Source organism: Triticum dicoccoides, chromosome 3B (genome assembly GCF_002162155.2).
Source record: "Triticum dicoccoides isolate Atlit2015 ecotype Zavitan chromosome 3B, WEW_v2.0, whole genome shotgun sequence".
NCBI lineage: Eukaryota > Viridiplantae > Streptophyta > Magnoliopsida > Poales > Poaceae > Triticum > Triticum dicoccoides.
In genome coordinates this window covers 167,241,779-167,263,875 of record NC_041385.1, presented here as the reverse complement: position 1 = coordinate 167,263,875, position 22,097 = coordinate 167,241,779, and the positions used below count along the sequence as shown (strand labels likewise).

The 22,097-nt window shown below is 42.9% G+C and overlaps 1 protein-coding gene across 1 annotated transcript; it reads left to right on the top strand.

Moving 5' to 3' along the window:
- The first annotated feature begins 7,044 nt into the window (after positions 1-7,044).
- LOC119275365 (60S ribosomal protein L26-1-like) lies at positions 7,045-7,798 on the top strand. Its single transcript, XM_037556180.1, has one exon. It carries the CDS (start codon positions 7,133-7,135, stop codon positions 7,604-7,606), a length of 474 nt encoding a protein of 157 aa, XP_037412077.1. The 5' UTR covers positions 7,045-7,132; the 3' UTR covers positions 7,607-7,798.
- Positions 7,799-22,097: the final 14,299 nt, after the last annotated feature.

Genomic DNA, 22,097 nt, shown 5'->3' with positions numbered 1-22,097 from the left:
ATCGGTCCCACCAAGTTTGCAATGCAAACTCTCTGTTTCCTTTTTGTAACGTTTTGGCCTCACCGAAATGAGTGATCGGGCCCACCGAGTTTGCTTGACCAAGCCTCTATTTGCTTATTGCTGAAATCGGTCTCACCGAGCTCATGTGATCGGTCTCACCGAGATGAGGTTTTGCCCTGGCCCTAGCGCATCGGTCCCACTGAGTTGATATCGTCGGTTCCACCAAAAAGCCTAACGAACTGAATCGGTCTCATCGAGTTTCACTATTCGGTCTGACCGAGTTTGGTAAAATGTGTGTAACGGTTAGATTTTGTATGAAGGCTATATATACCCCTCAACCCCTTATCCATTTGTGAGAGAGCCATCAGAACATGCCTACACTTCCACTACTCATTTTCTGAGAGAGAACCACCTACTCATGTGTTGAGACCAAGACATTCCAATCCAACCACAAGAATCTTGATCTCCATCCTTCCCCAAGTTGCTTTCCACTCAAATCATCTTTCCACCATATCCAAATCTGTGAGAGAGAGTTGAGTGTTGGGGAACTATCATTTGAAGCACAAGAGCAAGGATTTCATCATCAACACACCATCTATTACCTTTTGGAGAGTGGTGTCTCCTAGATTGGTTAGGTGTCACTTGGGAGCCTCCGTCAAGATTGTGGAGTTGACCCAAGGAGATTGTAAGGGCAAGGAGATCGCCTACTTTGTGAAGATCTACCCGAGTGAGGCAAGTCCTTCATGGGCGATGGCCATGGTGGGATAGACAAGGTTGCTTCTTCATGGACCCTTCGTGGGTGGAGCCCTCTATGGACTCGCGCAACCGTTACCCTTCGTGAGTTGAAGTCTCCATCAAACGTGGATGTACAATAGCACCACCTATCGGAACCACGCAAAAAATCTCCGTGTCTACATTGTGTTTGCCCTCTCCAAACCCTTCCCTAGCTTCATATGCAATATTTTACATTCCACCGCCACACTCTTAGAATTGCATGTGTAGGTTGATTGCTTGACTTGTGCTAAGTTGCTAAAATCTGCCAAGACTTAAATTTGGGAAAAGGCTAGATTTTTATTTGGTCAAGTAGTCTAATCACCCCCTCTCTAGACATACTTTTGATCCTACACACTTTTATCTTGAAATTTTAGTGAAGGGATCATCTTATAATGCTACCGCCATCCTAAGCAAAATAAGATGCATAAAAGGATAAACATCACATGTAATCAATATATGTGACATGATATGGCCATTGTCATCTCGTGCTTTCGATCTCCATCTCCTAAGCACCGGCATGATCTCCATTGTCACTGGCATGACACCATGATCTCCATCATCATGTCGTCATCATGGTTGTCTTCGCCATCTATTGCTTCTACAACTATTATTAACACATAGCAACAAAGTAAAGCAATTACATGGCACTCCTGCCAGTTGCCGTACTTATCGACTTGCAAGTCAAGAACCTATTACAAAACATGATCATCTCATACATCAACATATATGACATCACATTTAGATCATACCACATCACAACATGCCCTACAGAAACAAATTAGACGTCCACTATTTTGTTGTTGCAATTTTTACGTGGCTGCTAGGGCAAACTATAAGAACCATTCTTATGTACGCAAAACAACAACGGTGATATTCAAGTTGCCTTTTAACCTTCTACAAGGACCGCCTTTGTCAAATCGGATTCAACTAACGTAGGAGAGACAGTCACCCGCCGACCACTTTTATGTAATACTAGTTGCATGTCAAGCAATGAAACCGGTCTCATGTGGTGCGACATGTAAGGTTGGTCCAAGCCGCTTCATCCCACAATATCGCCGAATCCAGATAAGACGAGGGAAGTAAGCAATCTGAACACCAACGCCCACACCAACTTTGTGTTCTACTTGTGCATCTACATCTACGCATATACCTAGCTCATGATGCCACTGATGGGGAACATTGCATGAAAATCAAAAAAAGATCCTATGAAACACCCAAGATCTAATCTAGGAGATGCAAAGCAACGAGAGGGGAGCGTATCTACATACCATTGTAGACCAAAAGTGGAAGCATATATAACGCGGTCGCTATAGTTGTACTATTCGTGATTCAATCATGATCCAAACCGATCTAGCGCTGAACGGACGACACCTCCGAGTATAGCACACATGCGGATCGGTGACGTATCCTCCTCCTTGATCCAACAAGAGAAGGGGGATAAGTACATGGGATCTCAACCAGCATGACGGCGTGGTGGAGATGGTGGTGGTGCTCTGGCAGGTCTTTGTCGAGCCGTACCGGGAGGAGATATGGTGGTAGGAAGGGGAAGGGGCTGCGCCAGGGTTTAGGGTACAGCTCCCCTCCTCTCCCTCCACTATATGTCGGGGTAAGGGTAGAGAGGGGTGCATCCCTAGCCCCTCCTCCAAGGAGGGGTGCGGACAGGGAGGAGGAGTCCCTCTCTCATGCGATGAGATGGGACTCCTCCATTCCCCTTCGGGGACTCTCCCCCCCCCCCAAGCCACATGGACTCTAGGGGGCTGGTGCACCTGCCCATCTAGGTCAAGGCATCACCCCTCAGCCCATGGTGGCCCTTGGGGGTGGTGGGACCCACTAGTGGTCACCCAGAACCCTTCAGTGGCCCCCGGTACACTATCGGCATACCATCGATTTTTTCCGATACCTTGAATATGACTTCTTATATATAAATGTTTACCACCATACCATTTCAGAACTCCCCATGACGTCCATGATCTCATCCAGGACTTCAAACAATCTTCGGTCGCCATTGTACATATCCCAAATACTACTCTAGTGTCAACGAACGTTAAGCATGCAACCCTACGGCTTCGAGAATCATGCAGATATGACTGAGACTCCTCTCTAGCCAATAACCAATAGTGGGACCTAGATGACCATATTGGTTCCCACATATTCAACGAAGATATTTATCGGTTGAACCACGATGTCGAGGATTCGGGTAGTCCCATATGCAATTCCGTTTGTCCGGCGATATGTTAATTGCCCGAGATTCGATCATCGGCATCTCCATACCTAGTTTAATCTTGTTACTGGCAATTCTATTTACTCGTTCCTGTGATACAAGATCTCGTAACTAAACTCATTAGTCCTATGAAGCTTCTTGTGATGTTGTATTATAGAGTGGGCCCAGAGATATCTCTTTGTCATACCGAGTGACAAATCCCAGTCTTGATCCATGCATCCCAACAGAGGCCATCAGAGACACCTGTATAGCACCTTTATGATCACCCAGTTATAAAGTGATGTTTGATATCACACGAGGCATTCCTTCGGTATCTGGGAGTAGCATGATCTCATGGTCGATGGAAGAGATACTTGACATGAAGAAAGCTATAACAAAACTAAGTGATACGATCTTATGAAACTTATGATTGGGTCTTGACCATCACATCATTCTCCTAATGATGTGATCCCGTTTATCAAATGACAACTCATGTCTATGATTAGGAACGATAACCATCTTTGATCAACGAGCTAGTCTGGTAGAGGCTTACTAGGGACACGATGTAGTTTATGTATTCACACATGTATTCAAGTTTTCGGTCAATACAATTCTAGCATGAATAACAAACATTTATCATGAACGGGAAATATGATAATAACCAATTTATTATTGCCTCTAGGGCATATTTCCAACACCGATTTGCTAGGGTTTGGCTATGTCTCTGTCTAGGATCAACTCGGTGGGTCCGGATGTGGAGGTTTTGGTGGAACCAAGTTTGGAAGTTAGGGTTTGGACAAATAAGATTTGGAGAAAATGGTTGAGGGTTTTGGAGCAATATCTTCAAGCACTTAAGCAATTGAGTCATGATCAAAACCTCATCCACTTTTAATAGTATTGGCTTTCCTATGGACTCAGTGTGATCTTGGATCACTTAGCCAAAAATGTAGTCTTGAAGCTTTTGCCAATCCATGTTCTTAGCATTTTGAGGGGTCCACAATCACCTTTCCATGCCATGCCAATATTGAACTTTCCTTAAATCTATCTTTGAATAGGCATTAGTTCAATGACATATATGTTGTTATTAGTTACCAAAACCACCCATGGAGGAACTACTGTCACTGCATAGGGTAGGACATTGAGGGAATTCGAGGTGACAGTAAAACGTCAATCCCTAGTCTTTGCAAGTTGATAGGGGAGTTCAGGTAAACCCATATCTGGTCACGTCCACGGGGTAACCCTTAATTATCCTAGATTGTGACCCTATGGGGGAGACTATGATGGTGGCATGCGTGGCATGAAGTCTACCTCGAGTCGAACATGTACTGTACCGGGGACCGCCCACTTATGCATATGAAGAGTGGATAGAGGATACGATAAAGAGCGTTTGCTCAACACTAGATGCACATGTCATATTTGTAGTGATGACTTCATAGTCCTAGAGAACACTTCGCTACTCAATCACTATCACCACTAACTTAGTCTCTTTTATTTTTGTTTACCTTCTTAGTTTAGTAAACCCCTTTTATCCAGTGGCGTTGCAACTTCTAGAATAGGCTTTTTCCAAACTTCGGTTTGGCTGCGTACATAATTGCGTTAAGTCACAACGTGGTTGCGGGGTTTGTGGTACCTTCCTATTAGCTCCTGTGGGTTTGACACTTTACTTATCACGAAAGTGCTCCAGCAATCATGTGCACTCGCAGGACACCAGTCATCTAGAACCCCAATGTCGGGGCTGCGACTAGGAACAGAACCATGCTACAAAGGAGGGGCGCGACAGATCGTCTGCCGAAATGCTAGGAGCCTCCCTTGCAAGGATGGCTCAAGTTGAACATCGACGACACGTACTCGGAGGAGGCTGACAATGGTGTGGCATTTACATGGTACCGCGGGACAGCGACAACCACATTATCTTCTCCTCATGCCGCCATCTCTTTTCACATGTGGCAATGCCCTAACTGCTAAATTGAGAGCCTGCAAGGAAGGCATTGGCCTCGCATTGTAGTGGAGTAGACTACCTTGTATCCCGTAGACGGATAGCTCGAAAGATGTTTTCATGATCATGCAAGCCCCTGTTATCCGATCCCCTAATGGTAGCGTAGTGAACGACATAAAATCTATGCTAGAGGGTGTGAGGATTTTTTAGGCTAGAGCTATCGGACGTGAGAGAAACCTAGTGAGCTATGAGATAACGAGAATGGGTCGTGTGTGTGTGTATGGAAACTACAGTATAGCTGAGACGAGGCCTGGAGGTGCACTGGATGATGGTGATCTAGGTTGAATAAAATGAGAACTTCCTCCTGCAAAAAACAGTGTCAATCTCCACCTAATAACAAAGGGTGGACTACTTCTAGCCATCCTCATGGAAATGTCTCTAGAGTTCGCATGAATTACCCCCCTATGCCACCGATAACTGGGAAATGTTTCGTTTTTTCTTTATAAGTTGGTCGTTTCTTTTGATTCAACAGGCAGCGACCCCCCCCCCCCATGTATCACAAGTGCATGGCCACCCCAACTTGTTGGATGCTTGCTCTTCCACCCTTGAGACCCAGGTTCAATCCCACACTCTCACCTTTTTTCTCCCCCTTTTCTCTCTTAGTACTGACGGGCGTAGGCCAACTGCCCGATTGGGCCGGCCCAGCGCGGTCTTCAACACTTATTTTTCTTACTTTTTCACTTCCGCTATATTTGTTTTTTCTTTTGGTTTTATTTTGGTATACTCTAAATATTTCAATTATAAAAATCACTTATGTGCAAACTTTGAATAATGTTAACCATGCATTAAAGAAATGTCAAACTTGTATAGAAAAAAGTTTCCGTTATAAAGAAAAAATGTACAATGCGTATGAAAAAAAATTGAATTTTTTTATCATGCATTTAAGAAATAGTAAATGTGCATAGAAAAATGTTTCCGATGTACAAGAAAAATGTATACAAAAATATATAATATGTATGTAACAAAGTAGACATAAAAATATATAAGTTTTCAAAAACCTTAATCATGTATTTAGACAATGTCAAACGTGTATATAAAAAATGTTCCTGATGTATAAAAAAAATGTAGAATGTGTATGAAAAGTAGACACCAAAACTAAATATGTTTTGGAAAAGGTTGACCATGAAATTGGAAAATATTAAACATGTATATAAAAAATGTTTCTGATGTATAAAAAATATACAATGTTGCTGATACAAGCTTGACGTAAACAAATGGCTTAACTTTGATTTTCATATTGTTTCAAATTATTTTCGTAATGATGTTGCATTTGGTATGCATATCCTTACAAATTGATTGTTTTTGATGGAGCTGTCTAATATGTTTGCAACCAAATTAAGACTTCACTTGGATTACAAATGCAAACACATATACCAACAAGACAAAAATAGTGCTCTTATGCATATGCTATCATTAATTAATAAAACGTACTTCGCTATTTTCGTCGTAATGCAAATATTTGTTGGGCATCACCGATGAGGAACGACAACAAATGCGGAAAGAGATACCTGCAGCTAGGTAGATATTTTTATTGTCTAATAAATTGGAATACCTTGAGTATACTTGGAAAATTATCACATCTCTATGTTTTTGCGCAACACCACTTATCATATTTATCATGTTGTTTTTCATATGGCATCGTGCAAGATTCCAAGAGATTTATTGATGTCTCGAGAGTGTGTATGAGAGGTAAGTTTTTTTTCCATTACAGCGTATGGGCATGTTTGCTAGTAATTACAATATGTGAAAGCAGGAGCTAAAATAAAAGGAAGCCCCGCCTTGGCTAGAGAGACATCACGGTTTTCCTCGACGCAGCCGACTAGGCTTTAGTGTTTATATTTACACGGGCCAGCAGATCAGCATTCGGTCGGACCTTCTTGTTTTCTAAGCCCAGAGCGGTACTCAAATTAGTCCAGAGAAACAAGTAACATCGGCCCAGCTAGCCCAGCCACCCATTCCGCCGAACGAATCCACGCCGTCCAGTCCCCATCGAACGCCTTGGCGCGCCCACGCGACGGAGCGCAGATAAAACCCTAGTAGCATGCCACCTATATATTCCCCTCCTACCGCAACAGCCCGCCGCCTCCACACACTCCTCCCGCCCCAGAACCCTAGCCGCCGTCGCCCCAGGTAAGGGAGAGAGCCTACCCCCCGCCGCCGCCATGAAGCGCAACCCCCGCGTCACGAGCTCCCGCCGGAAGTGCCGCAAGGCGCACTTCACGGCGCCGTCCTCCGTCCGCCGCGTGCTCATGTCCGCGGCCCTCTCCTCCGAGCTCAGGCACAAATACAATGTGCGCTCGATCCCCATCCGCAAGGATGACGAGGTGCAGGTCGTGCGCGGCACCTACAAGGGCCGCGAGGGAAAGGTGGTGCAGGTGTACCGCCGCCGCTGGGTCATCCACGTGGAGCGGATCACCAGGGAGAAGGTCAATGGATCTACGGTGAACGTCGGCATCCACCCCAGCAAGGTGATCGTCACCAAGCTCAAGCTCGACAAGGACCGCAAGGCGCTCCTCGACCGCAAGGCTCGCGGCCGCGCTGCTGACAAGGCCAAGGGCAAGTTCACGGCGGAGGACGTCGCCGCCGCCGCTGGAGGCGCCACGGCCACCGGTGCCTCGCTCCAGGAGATCGATTAAGCTTTGGGATCTGCCGGTTGCCATACTGCTCTTGATATCCTAGTTTTATTACCACCGCCTGTTCTGTTAGGATATGCGCTGCTACTTTATCATTCGTAAGATGTCCCTGGATGAGTGTTTGGAACCTTTTATGTGCATCTATCATGGGTCTGCCTTGGATTTTGATATGAAGACTTCATTATATGTTTAATATCTGGTTCTTTGTTTCTCGTTTAGATCTGATTAATGTTGTTATTATGGTTATCTGTGTGCACCTATAGAAGTTTCGCTCACCATCCGTTAGCTCTCAGGTTAGGTGTGTTAGTTCATTACCGTAGGTGCTGTTTTGTGATGAATATGTGCTAGTAATTTAAAGTAGATGGCACAGAGTAGTTTTTGCCATCCATAGATAAACATGCGTAATGGAAATCGTAAGCTAGTGGAAGCTATTGCCCAATGGATGATTCATCTTGTTTTCATAGGCAGCTGCAATTCGCCATCTTTGTTTCTAATAGCAATCAGGATCCTGTGTTTCCTGCTTACATGATCGGTTTTCATTAGTTTTAGCTAGAAATTACAGGATCATCATAAATAAATTTATAACCACAGGAATATTTGCTTATTTAATCTGTCCTTCAATTTCTGTGATCTGATTTAAGTTCATTCAAAGGAACAGGTTCAGGTGTTGCTTTGTTTGTTCTGGTGTGTCTGTGTGCTGTTAGTATGCGTTGCTCCACTGAGGGCCCTTTCTGCTGAAATGTTCTACAGTGAATGTGTCTTGTGATGTCTCCACAAGAACTACTGATAGAATCATTCCACTGGCCCTGAAGCAAATTTTAGTTCGTTCTTTTCCATCATCGTGATCCTTCTTGAGGTCGTCACATATTCATGGTAACATGAATTTTGTCCATAGTCAGTTTTCTGCTTTACCAACAGAAGCATCCCCTGATACAGTTTTTCTGTCAGTTCTCTGCTTTACCAACAGAAACACCCCGTTAGTTTTTCTGTCGTTGGCTTGCCACATTCTTGCAAGCTAGTGATAAAATGTGGGCAATTTGACGTGAATTCAAGTTTGTGATAGAATGTGGGCAATTTGACGCAGGTTAGAGTTTGATTTAAAAAGCATTTCCTTGATGATGACTTGCTGGGTAATGTACATCTTAGGGTTTTCTCCATAATCACTGCTTGACACAAGTTCGTCAAATAATTAGACATGACTGTTACACTGTGCTGTTGTCATGTCTTGTATTTTATTTTATTTTATACTATGTGAAAGTAACCGAGCGTTTCACCATTTGCAATGGGTGGAGTCGGCACAACCTAGAATTGAACTAGCGGGATGTTGTAGATTGTGTTATTTTTGGTCATTCTTTGAATGACTGTTGATGTTGCGATGGAATGAGCAGTACGGCAGTTTTATGTGAGTGGACAATGTCAGCCATTCGATCTAGCACGAAGGGTTGGGATGAACACAAGCATAAGTGGTTCAGTCTGAAATGAACGCATCCCAGCTCCTTTTCGCTGCTTGCTCGGCTCCTTGCATTATTTCCCTGTCCACAAACTTTCCTACAGCTCTCCGTCGCAAGAATGCAATCACCTCCCCGCTGCGCTGGAGCTGGGCATCTTCGTTGTTCCATCTCCAAGATTTGCCTCCCAATCGTCAAATCAACGGGCCAAGTCCTAGGTGAGCACGAGCACGCTCTGCACCACCTGGGCCGCGTTCACCTGTACCTTAACTGGCTGCGTGTTCTCCCGCTAGCCCAGTGATCTCCCAACTGATTCCCCTTCCTGTGGCGGCAACAACCAATCTCCTCCCCTCTCCCATTTCTGTCTTCTGCTGGAGGAAGCTCACTGACCGCCTTTCTCCTGTTTTATACTGTATAATGTCGAGCAATTCATTGCTGACCTTTGAAATAATCATGCAGTTCCATGACATTTTAATTTTTGTCTTCAGAAAACCAGCAAGTGGAACAAATTAACGGCTTTCTTTTCTATCAGCCACATACAGAAGTTCATTCAATCTTTAAGGTGGATGCACCAAAATCGAACAATTAAACACCTTTGTATCTTATCTCTGTTGAAAGTGCTAATACAAGTGGTGTAGGCAAACCTGGAGTTCTTTTTACATCCGCTTCATGTTCCTCTTTCAGCAATTAACCTTGAGCTCCATGCAAAAAAAAAAAAAAAAAACTTGAGCTTGTCATCCTCTGGTAGAAGTTAAGTTACTTTTCAAAGTGGCCATATTATTTGATAACAGAAAAAAATATCTCGCACACATTCGGAAGTAGTGTTGCAGTGTGACGCGTTGCCAGCCATCGGATGTCTTCTCTTGCCGATGTGCATGTGTAGGAAGTCATTTATAATGTAAGAGGGCCTTGACATGCAGGTAGCCGCCGGTGTCACGTGATAATATCGTCGCGTTAAATAGGACACAGCTACAACACGACGATATTATAACGGCTAGCAAATTGATCTTCTGACGTGTTTATTCAGTGAAGCTTCTGCCATTGTAGTGGTGCCTTGAAATGATGTTAAATCGAGCAACATTGTAGTTATGCACTGTTGGGTCTGTATTTATATTGACTATTGAAGTATGTGTTTTATGAGTGAGTGCAACTTGTGTTGGGCAGTATGTTCCTTTTTAGCCGAAACCATCTTATGTGAAGGAAATACTTCGTAAACCAGTGCAAACTTTATTCAGTGAAAGCAATGTGCATTTGGTAAAATACGAAAGCAGATCACATGATTCCCCGGAAACAATCGTACAGTTAAAATGCCATTGGGTGTATATGCGCCCCTTCAAAAAAAGGTTTGGTGTTAAGGTGCAGTATTTGAGCGCGCTCCAACTACTAACACTACTTAAAAGGGTTTCATTCGGAATTTGACTTCACCATCCAAATATATGCCCTCTTCATTTGACTTGCTTGATTTTGTAAATACTTAAGAAACTTTGAGCCATAATTATGGTTCTGTAGCAACTTACTCAGTTTTGGAAATACTTAACAAACTTTGAACCATAATTGTGATTCCGTAGCAATGCACGTGCTCATTGCTAGTTAGTTATTACACCGTGGTAAGCTTGGCAGTTTGTTGTCAAAGATCCTAGCATTCCGTTGTACTCCTCCGACCTGCAATCACCAGCGGCCGGGTCTTAACGCCTTGCTCTCGGCGTTCTGCTGCGACTGATCATGTCAGCAGCGCCACACACCTTTACGATTGAAGATCCCTACCCAAACCTCCCGCAATCAACCTTCCATAGCATTGGCGCTAGTCCTCAGCGTTTGTGCCCTAAAAGAGGTATGCTGAACTATCTCGGTAGGCTTGACTAGCTATCAATCTCCATGAAAGTTTGCCATCTTCCTCTTCTAGTATAGGCAAATCATTAACAATCTGCCATATAGACATTTGTTCCATGATTGCCTCGTCGGATAAGGTGTCCGTGATATCTTATACTCCCTCGGGTCCTTTTTAGTCTGCATATAAGTTTATTCAAAGTCAAAGCATATCTAATTTGACCAAATTTATAGAAAAAAGTATCAGCATTCGCAATGCCAAATCAATATTATTAGATTCATTATGAAATATAGTTTCATAGTATATATATCTGATATTGTATATCTTGATACCTATCAATATAAATTTGGTTAAACTTTGCAAAGTTTGACTTGACACAAATCTAATACGCGAAGTAAAAAAGACCAAAGGGAGTATCAGGGCATTGTAATTTCTAGCTTCTACCACCATGCGACGTTTCATGTCTTTTCGTCAAAAGGGAAATGGTGATGAAGTAGTCTCAGGCCCATTTTTACCATTAATCTAATGGTCGTCCTACTAGCTTGCTCCCAACCATGAGTAAAAGCTTTTTGCATCTTTAGAGAGATTGAAAATAAAAGCCTAATTTAAAGTATGAAAACTTCACCCATCACAACTAACCAAATGTCTCACCACAACCATAATACCGTCATTGATGATAGACTAACAACATTGAAATAATCTGGCCGAAAATCCAACATCGCTGATGAATTATCAGACGACAATTGTTTGATCACTCCACAAATATCTTCAACCCGAGAAATCCAACACCGAAAGAGGAAAATCATCCAAATTCAAGGAAACCAACCTTTTGGTGTCCCAATCAACTCGACGAAAAAAATTTGCCGGCAATTCCTCCAAATCCTCCTAAGTCGACACCTCAACATTCCTTTAACTAAAGCTAGAACATATGATTACACCTTCTTCTCTTACTAGCACACGCATGGAAGTATTCGGTGTTTGCAATACCTTCTTAAGCCACAAAATTCACGACCTCCGTCGTACGAACATGGGCCACAACGATGCAAGGCCCATGATCTTTTTTGAACTCTCGCCTCAAACCATAGTTTATTGCGACTCAACTGCCCACAATTCCAAGCAACATCAAAGCGTTTGGTCACTTATACAAGCAACAATTGCTCCTTCAAGTTACCAATCCGTCTCTTCCGCCGTCTTGAAGCGCTCTTGCAACTGCCCCAACCGCATATCCAAAGATAACAAAGGACCGACGTTGAACAAGTGAATTCCACATAGAAGCAACTACCTCTTAGATCTGAGGAAGCTTTGACCAAAATGTTTCATAGTGGTAGCATGTATGCACCTTGAAGTTGATCGTTGGTGGCCATACAGATAGAGCATTGATCCAATGGTGATGTGGACATCGGGTGAAGTAGGCTTCCCAATCCACCGAAAAGAACTAGCGATAAATTTTGAGTAAGTCAATATCTCTCACTAGAACACATGAACCACCTTCCAATTGATGACACCTCCGCAAGCTCCACCTCACCAAGGAACGTTTGGACCGACATATTATACGCCTATTCAGCTGACAGCTTGAACATTTTTTTTAAAAAGGTGTGTATTATATTATCGTCGACCAGTCTCAACACGCAGGTCGGAACTGTGTCGATCAACACACCCTTACTCACACCACTCCTACCATAACTAGCGAGAGCATGGGCAACCCTATTGCCATTTCTAGAAATCTTAGCAATAGTAAAATCGGGAAGTTGGCCCAACAATCTCAGGATTTCCCTAACCACGTTCCCAATTGGGGATCTGATAAAATCCTTAGAAGAGAGTTGTCTAACAACATTCGCGCAGTCGCTCTCAATAACCATTGGCCGGTCTATGAGCATCATGGTTTCTCGGATTCCTTGAAGACAAGCTTCCGCTTCGGCTGCCTCAGCACTAGCACAGTTACGAATTGTGCTCCAAGCAGAGCCACGCACCGCTCCATTCATATCACGGAGAACCGCCCTCCAAGCTCCAAAGTTTGTTTCCTGAATAAAGCTAGCATTGACATTCAATTTAAGCCATCCTGACTTAGGTTTCACCCAGTGATCATCCTCTTGTCGCTGTTTAGTCTTCGTAGTTGAAATGTCTGGCATAATTTTTCCTTTTCCTTTATGGTCAGGAACATTCATACCGGCTTTGATCGCCGCAAAAGAGGTAGCATAACTTTGTAGGAACTCCGCTGAGGCTTTTATTGTAGCCTTCCCGTCACCAAAAATAATATTATTTCTGAGATGCTATGCTCGCCACCAGAGAAAGAGTAGGTGTGACCGCTCCTCCTCGTTAGCCTTTGCCAGAGTTAGGAGAACCCACTCACGTCCCGTACATGTCAGGTCAGTGTCTTTAGGGAGCGTCTAGATCTCTTGCATGATCTCACATAAAGCTTTAGCTTTAGTACATCTAATGACCGCATGGTATCCATCTTCTGGTTCCATACCACAGATAGAGCATGTAGGGACTATCTCCAAACCACTCTTGTGTCTATTTGTCTGAACTCCAAGAGATTCTGTCGCCAAACGCCATCCAAAGTTTCTAATTTTGGGGGGAACATTTGCTTTCCAAAGCACGCTCCAAATCTTTCTTTCTCGAGATGGCTCGGTACTACTTTGTCCCAAATCACCATTCCCATCCCTATCATTAATAGCCAGCCTGTACGCACTATGAACTTAGAATACACCTGAGCGTTCAAAATGCCATGCAATAAAATCCTCAGAGTTAGACTGTGAGAGACGAATTTTTAACACTTCATCCACATCATGAGGTAGGAATATTTTCAAAATGAGATTGCAAATGCATTATTTCAAATCGGCCCACTAAAAGCACCTGGGGTGGACGGCTTCCCGGCCCGTTTTCTTTTCCAGAGACACTGGGCTACCTTAAAAGAGGATATTATTTGTGCTGTCAAGAAATTCTTTGCTGACGGAGTAATGCCTGATGGGGTGAACGATACTGTTATAGTTCTTATACCAAAGAAGAAAGATCCAGTTAATTTAAAGGATTTCAGACCAATTAGTTTATGTAATGTTGTTTATAAAATCATAGCTAAGTGTCTGGTAAATCGTCTTCGGCCTTTGCTCGAGGATATTATAGCCCCCACTCAAAGTGCTTTTATTCCTGGGAAGATGATTACGGATAATGCCTTGGTAGCCTTTGAGTGTATAGACACTATGCAAAAGTCATGTGATGCTAAAGGGTCTTTCTGCGCTTACAAGTTAGATTTGACAAAAGCGTATGACCGTGTGGACTGGGACTTCCTTGAGGGTGATAGCCCGTTGTTCTTTAAGGCAAACTGAGACCAAGCCTTGAGAATTAAGAATGTTCTAACAAGGTATGAAAAGGCTACGGGCCAACTATTAAGTCCTAGTAAATGCTCAATTATGCTTGGTAAATCCTGCAATGAGGAGGAAGGAAAGAGTGGCACAAATATTAGGTGTGCAGAAAGTTGATTTTGAAGAAAAGTATCTTGGACTTCCGGTTCCTGAAGGAAGGATGAAAAATGGTACATTTCAGCCCCAAAATTAGAAACTTTGGATGGCGTTTGGCAACAGAATGGTGTGAGAAATACCTATCCAGTGCGGCGAAGGAAAGCCTTATAAAGTCAGTAATACATGCATTATCCATCTATGCTATGAGTGTGTTCAAATTCTCTGCTGGCCTGTGCGAGGAGCTCTCACAGATCATTAGAAACTTTTGGTGGGGGGATGAAAATGAGAGAAGAAAGATACAGTGGCTTGCCTGGGATAAGCCGCTAAAACCAAAAGGCAAGGGGGAATGGGTTTCCGGGACCTTCGCCTATTTAACCAAGCCCTCCTTGCTAAGCAGGCTTGGCGACTTATTCAATTTCCGGACAGCTTATGTGCTAGATTATTGAAGGCGAAATATTATCCACATGGCAACCTGGCTGATACTGCCTTTATCTAGAACGCGTCACCGTGTTGGCAAGGAATCTGTCATGGTCTGGATCTTCTTAAGAAAGACATTATCTGGAGAATTGGTGAAGGTGATAAAGTTAAAGTATGAAAGGATAACTGGATTTTAAGGGGAAATCTCAAAATCTCCGGGAAACAATCTCCAACTAGGATAAAATGGGTCTCCGAGCTTATCGATCCAGTGTCAAGGACATGGAATGACAGCTTGAACATTTGATACCATGTGGAATCCTATTTTGAGCTTAGTGCGCATAATAGTTGAGGAAACGCACACACCACCCGCCTCATGAGTTAGCCATTCCCTGGTTCAGTTGACATTTTGTCCTTTTTATCTTTTCATCGATTTCTTCCGGTTTTTGTTAGTTTTTTCAGTTTCTAGTCTGTTACTTTCTTCATCTTTCTCTTAATGTATTTTCCCACTTTTAACCAGAATTTTGGTTTCTTTTTTAACTTCTTTTCCCTCTGGTTTATCCCAATTTATATAAATAATACATGAATATAAACATTGCATACATAAACATTCTACAAATAGCCAATAAATATTTTATTTTATTTATATGATTTTTTTCAAAAACCCTTTGAGTTCTCCAAAATCACATTAATGCTTTTGACACACATTAATACATAATTTTGTATACTTGCCTTTTTTTCAAAAATCATTGACTTCTTTAAAAAATATGTTATTTTTAATGATCAATATAATTGTTTATATATGTAACCATTTTAAAATACATACTGGACATTTATGTGAATTTGTTTTTCAGTTTTCTGCAGTATACTTTTTTCAATTTTGACAATGGATTGTTCAAGTACGTTAATAAAACATGTTAAGAAAAATATTATTTCCCATTTTTTCAGCAATGTATTAATTTTCTACTATTTAAGACGTTTTATAGGGAAATCCAATTCGACTCTTGGGAGCATATACTCTTGCGCACCAATTTTTTATTTAGCAAATGTAAAAAAAAAAGAGATGAGTTCATTGTCACACTCAAATTCTACCTACAAATATCTAGGTGGAAAGTTAAGCATTTTGACCCGTGAAAAAGAAAACAAGTCGGACATCAAATGTTACCTTCAATTGTTACACTTAATTTGTTTTTTCACCGACGAAGCGCTGCTATTATGTTTCACATGAAAAATTTCAAGCACGCTTCTTACACTAACAAGAACATCTGCACAGAAAATCAGAATTTTTAAATTTTACTTATATTTATTTGAATTTACTGTTCATCCTAGAGCATACGCACCCAGAGCCAAAAAGGCCAACCCGTTTATAGAATTTTCTTCAAATCTATTATAATACAAAATAAAATTAAGGTGTTTGTTTAATCAACTATTCATGAGTGTCGAGGTCGAAATTGGAGGACTTGCATACCTTGGCACACAGTTCTCACCTCACAGAATGCAACCCGACAACAAGACCATGGAGGGACATAGAGAAGAGGACGGATAGACCCAGTGCATAGAAGCTCCCACACAAGGTGGGGTCTGGGGAGGGATTATAGGAACCTAGTCTTACCCCTGCAAAGTGCAATGCAGAGAGGCTGGTTCGAACCCAAGACCTCTTGGCACAAGTGGGGAGGACTTCACCACTGCGCCAGGCCTGCCCTCACATAGAGAAGAGGACGGGAAGGAATTTTTTGATTTCTCCAAACAAGTCAACACCAACTTCATGGTCATGCAAGGTAATTTCAGTAACATGCAAGCTAGCGTTGTCAAGCTTCTATCGACACTAGTCCCCCCATAACAGAGCAGAACAAGTAAACATTGCTCTACCTGGTACAATTCAGTTTGGTGATCTGCTTGCAACAGCTGCTTAGGGTCCTCTCAACAAAGAAGTACCTGTTTGTTATCCTGGTCAGGGCAGTGTGAGTGTTTCACAGCCACCAAACCCACACACTATAGCTACTCAGTTGTGTCAAACCCACCAACCCACCCAAACCCTCAACCTGAGCAACCCACCATATTTGTTGGAAGAGCACAACTACATGGTATACATGGAAAGGAACTGAACTTAGATGGAAATGGAACACCCAAAAACAACATCCGTTACCCTCACCTGGCTTTCAGCTTAATCCTAGTGTTGATCCTTACTATCCTTACTACCAATTTCCATATCCATTTATACAGCAGCATCAGGCACCAAAGAATTAGGGGAAGAAGGGATGGTTCACAAGGAAAATAGAAGAATCCAAAACAGAGAATTCCATAGAGTGGAAAGAAATGTGCAAGAAAACAGAAGACCTCTTGCTTCTGCCAAACCAAGCTTAATATTCCAGAATTTGAGGGAGAAGATGCTGACCACTTGATAAAAGTTGCTGAACAGTATTTTGAAGCTTCTAGATTATCGTTGGAACGGAGAACTAAGTTTGCCATTGCATACCTGAAAGGAGTTCCCGCTCAATGGTGGAGAGGCACTGGTTTTACTTCTAGCCAGCTGCCATGGCACAAGTTCTGCAGATATCTAGGAGACAGGTTTTTAGAAAACTTTGTTTGTGATAATGTTAGGGTATTTCATACTATCAGACAAACTAGCATCGTTGTTGTTTATATCAAACAATTTGAATCTGCTATGGATTTCATGAGAAGAGACACCCCCCGTTTACCTGATGAGTATTATGTCAACAATTTCATTTCTCGACTCAATGGTTACATACTTAGGCCCTGTTCGGAGACCCGCCACTCCACTACTCCGCTCCCGGAGCTGGAGTCAAAAGGCACGGAGCTGGGAAAGAGATGCTCCAGCTCCTCGTATTTTTAGGAGTTGGAGTGACTCCGAACAGGGCCTTACATTCAACATCACTTACAGTGCCATAAACCAATGGTTACATTCAACATCACTTACAATGCTATTTCAGGAAGCTAGGATCAAATGTATCTGTTACAAGTGCAAAGAGCCTGGGTTATCTGGACACAAACAAGTTTGCAGGCTATCTCAGAAAGATCAAGTTCATGCATTACAACAATAAGACCAAGAGACTGCTCACATAATTTATGTCACTGAATATGAGGAAGAAACTAAAACTCAAAATACTAACACTGAAAAGGAAACATTGCACATTTCCATGCATGCCTTGAATGGAACCCAACCCCCAAAAATAATGTTTCCTAGTGCTAGTCAAGATTGGAAATATATTTACTAATTCTCTAGTCGATAGTGGTAGCACTGCCACATTTATGACATCAGAAATTGCTGAACAAGCTCAGTGTTTGACAAAGAGCGGTAGACATACAATAGTGGTGGCAGATGGGGGTGAATTGTAGACTGAATTTACATGCATAAACTGCAACTAAACTATTCAAGACACCCCATTTACCTCTGATTTCAGACTGTTGAAGCTCAAATCTTATGACATTATCTTGAGTGTTGATTGGGTCTACAAACACAACCTCGTGGTTTTAAACCTCCCTGAACTTTACATGCAAATTACTGCTCTAGTGTCTATTCTTTTCTTGTTGTTCTAGCTAAAAAGAAAGATGGTACTTGGAGGCTTTGTGTTGATTATAGAAAGATAAACTCGCAAACAATCAAGAACAAATATTCAATCCCAGTATTTGAGGATTTATTAGATGAAAGAGTTTCTATTTTCTCCAAGATAGACTCGAGGAGTGGGTATCACTAGATAAGAATGCAAGAGGCAGACATTGACAAGACAGCTATTACCACTCATCTTGGACGCTATGAATATGCAGTAATCCATTTCGGCTTACTAATGCGCCTGCCACTTTCAAGTCCTTAATGAACATTAACCCGACCAAATTTCTCAGAAAAATAGTATTGATTTTCTTAGATGACATCCTTATCCACAACAAAAAACTCAAAGAGTACTTGCAACGCCTGGCCTTGGTATTTGACTATCTGAAGCAAACGAGGTATCAGCAGAATTAAACAAGTGCACCTTTGAAAAGGACAATGTGGAATATTTAGGATATGTCATAACTGGAAAAGGAGTGGCCATTGCTCTTGTTGAAATTACAACAATTACTTAATGACCAGCCTCCCAAAAATGTGACCCCGGTTAAGAAGTCTTCTTGGTCTTACTCTTACAGGATATTACCGAAGGATCATACAAGGTTATGGAATCATTTGTAGACCTATGTTTAATGCACTGAAGAAGGAAGCATTTGTGTGGAATTCTGAACAGGAGGCAACTTTTGTTTTACTCAAACAAAGAATGACCACTGCTCCTATCCTCATCATGCCAGATTTCACCATATGCAAGTGGCACATGAATTGGTGCAGTGTTAATGCAAAATAATAGACCAATTTATATCAGGTCCCAAATCTGTAGCTCTTTCAACATATGGCAAAGACCTCATACTTGTTGTAGTGTACTCCCTCCGTCCGAAAATACTTGTCATTGAAATGGATGTATCTAGATGTATTTTAGTTTTAGATACATCAATTTTCATCCATTTTGATGACAAGTAATTCCGGACGGAGGGAGTACATATTTACAAAATATGCTCTCTTTTTTTTTTGCTAACAAGCATCCCACTTCAGTTATCTCTGTTGCCAACGCCTTCAGTGAAAATGTATTCAAATTACATGGGTTGCCCCTGGTTATTGTTACTGACAAAGAAATGATCTTCCCTTTTCAATAAGTTGGGAGTCAAACTCCATATGAGCACCTCTTACCACCCACAGTCCGATGGGCAGGCATAAAAGGTTAACCAATGTATGGAAAATTACCTAAGGTGTATGGCTTTGCTAAACCCTAGAAAAGGAATAGCTAGTTGGCTATGGTAGAATGGTGGTACAACACAAGTTCTCATACATCATAGAAAATGACACAATTCCAGACACTATGGTTAACCACTACTACTGATAGCTGAAATGAATTTACCAATTGATCCTGAAGATACATCTATTGCAGCAACCAGTCTCAGAGAGCACATAACCCATGTAATCAAAGATAATAATCTACTCAAGGCTCAAGAAAGAAGGAAAAACTTTTGCTGATAGGAAAAGATTCGAGAGAGAATCCAATGTGGGAAACATGGTCTATTTGTGTTTGAAACATTTCTCAGTAAGCATACACATGTGTTTGAAACTCAGTAAGAACTATGGCCCTTACTGAGTTTTACAGAGTATTGGCAACACCTCATACAAACTCCTGCTCCCTGATTTCCCTCAAAAAAAAAGTCCTGCTCCCTGATTGATGCAAACTACACCCCACCTTCCATGTGAGTCAATTGAAGAAGCACTTGGGAGATACTATGGTGGCTGCACCTCATTTACCACTAACTGATGAACAAGGGAACACACACACGTAGCCTGAAGAAACACTACAGAGAAAGCTCATTCCTAGAGTTCAAGGCGACGTCAGTGTGCCAGCCGTGTGACGGTTGTCTGGTTGATTAAATGGAAAGATCTCCAGGTGGAAGCAACAACGCGGGAATATTCAACTTTCATTCAGAAAGTCTTCCCAGCATTCAGCCCTTGAGGACAAGCGCAAGCTCGACAAGGGGGTATTGTCAGGTCCTGTTATTGAAGATTTGAAGAAATCAACACTTGTTTCTGAATTCGGTACCGCTTCGTCCTTTTAAATCCTGATGATGACTGTTCATTTAGCATCCAACGCTCGAGTCTCTCACTCGTCGTTTCCCGCCAAGCTCATGATGTTGTTGACGTTCATCTGCGATCCTACGGCCAAGGCATCTCCAACGGTCAGTATTGGTCGTCCAAAAATCACCTGCTCCCTTCGGAGCTGTCTCCTGCTTTATTTTGTAGTGTTGAATCCCTGTGTGTAATGGCTCTATTTAAGCCGAGACCTAGATTTGAGATCCCCATCTTTCCCCTTTGGTTATATACCTTAAGAGCGTTTCTTGATTTGGATCAGAGCATCTCTCTTTTGCTATATATAAAGGAAAACCATCGAAACCCCTGCCAAAGATACTGAGTTTACTGCATCTTTTCGCTGAAAGCTTGCTGCAGTTCATGTTTGATAGTCCTTCCTGCAATGAGCGCCGATCATGTGCACATCGATGCCGGCGAGGACAAATTACACGGAGCTGCTACCCTTTTGTCTATCCGGAGGTGTAAAAATGGCTTGTGCTTTGATCGTAGCACTTGAACTGGAGTGCAGGCGATCCTGAAGAACATTGCAGTAGCATGTTCTCAATGGGTGACCCTGTGCACGGCTCTCTGGTGCTAATTGACGATGGCCTCTCCGTCAAGCTTTGACCCCGGCTTCCCTCAAAAAATAAAAAAAATAAAAAAATTGCCTACCGTCGCCTGAGGCCCCCCCTTGCCGGTGCGGGCAAGTTGAGCGGAGGCTCTGTATAGGGTGGGTGGGCCGGTAGGGGTAGCGACTGCTGAGCCGTAGCTTCACTCACCGGCATGCGACCTCTGCTCCCTCAGGCTACGCGCAATCGCAACAACAGACACCCGAGCAGGAGCAGCGATCGGCCGGTGCACCGCGACGCACTGGAGCTGTCTACCTGCTTGCTGGTGACAAACGCGTGGCCATCAGGGGGTCGCGCCCCGCAACTGCTGGCCAGAGCAACGCGTGCCTCAACGTCCAGGCCCCCTCCTCCCGCGTCAGGGCGCCACCGGCACAGCGATGGCCACGACCAACACCCGTCTTCAGCAACATCTCCCACACAAAAATCACAGAAATGCAGCAGTAAAACAAACATAGCCAAACCGAGCCGTCATCTCGCAGCAACAAAATATCACAGAAATAAAACCGAGGAGTCATCTCGCAACAACAAAATATCACTGAAATGCAGCGGTAAAACAAATACTCCCTCCGTCCCAAAATTCTTGTCTTGTATTTGTCTAAATACGGATGTATCAAGTCACGTTTTAGTATTACCGAAAAAGACTTTCGCCCCGCTTTATAAATAAAGCAAACCGCCATAGTGCACACAAACGGAGTCAAGTCCACACACACACAAGTCTCACAAAAAAATACATATGTTCTGCTGAGGGCACAGCTCAACAAGCCCAGAAAAGAAAAAAGACAGAAAACGCCGCACGGAGACACCGCCTAGTCTGGCTCAAGCGGAGGGATTTTTTGTCCAAAAGGACCCCTGCCGAGATGAATTGCAAAAAAAGACTGCCTCTGAATTAATTTGACAAAAAGGACCCCCCTCAACGGTGGCGGCAGGCGCGGCAGGCAACACGTGGCACCTGCCGCCACGCCAGGAGGCGGCGGGCCCTGCCGCCACCGCAGGAGGCGGTCACCCAGCCAGAGCGGATTCCCAGCTCCTCCCGCGCCGCGACGGAACGGGGCGGGCCAGGTGGG

What these genes read in the sequence shown, in the direction of transcription:
- LOC119275365 (XM_037556180.1), top strand. Translation starts at nt 7,133, where the DNA reads ATGAAGCGCAACCCCCGCGTCACGAGCTCCCGCCGGAAGTGCCGCAAG.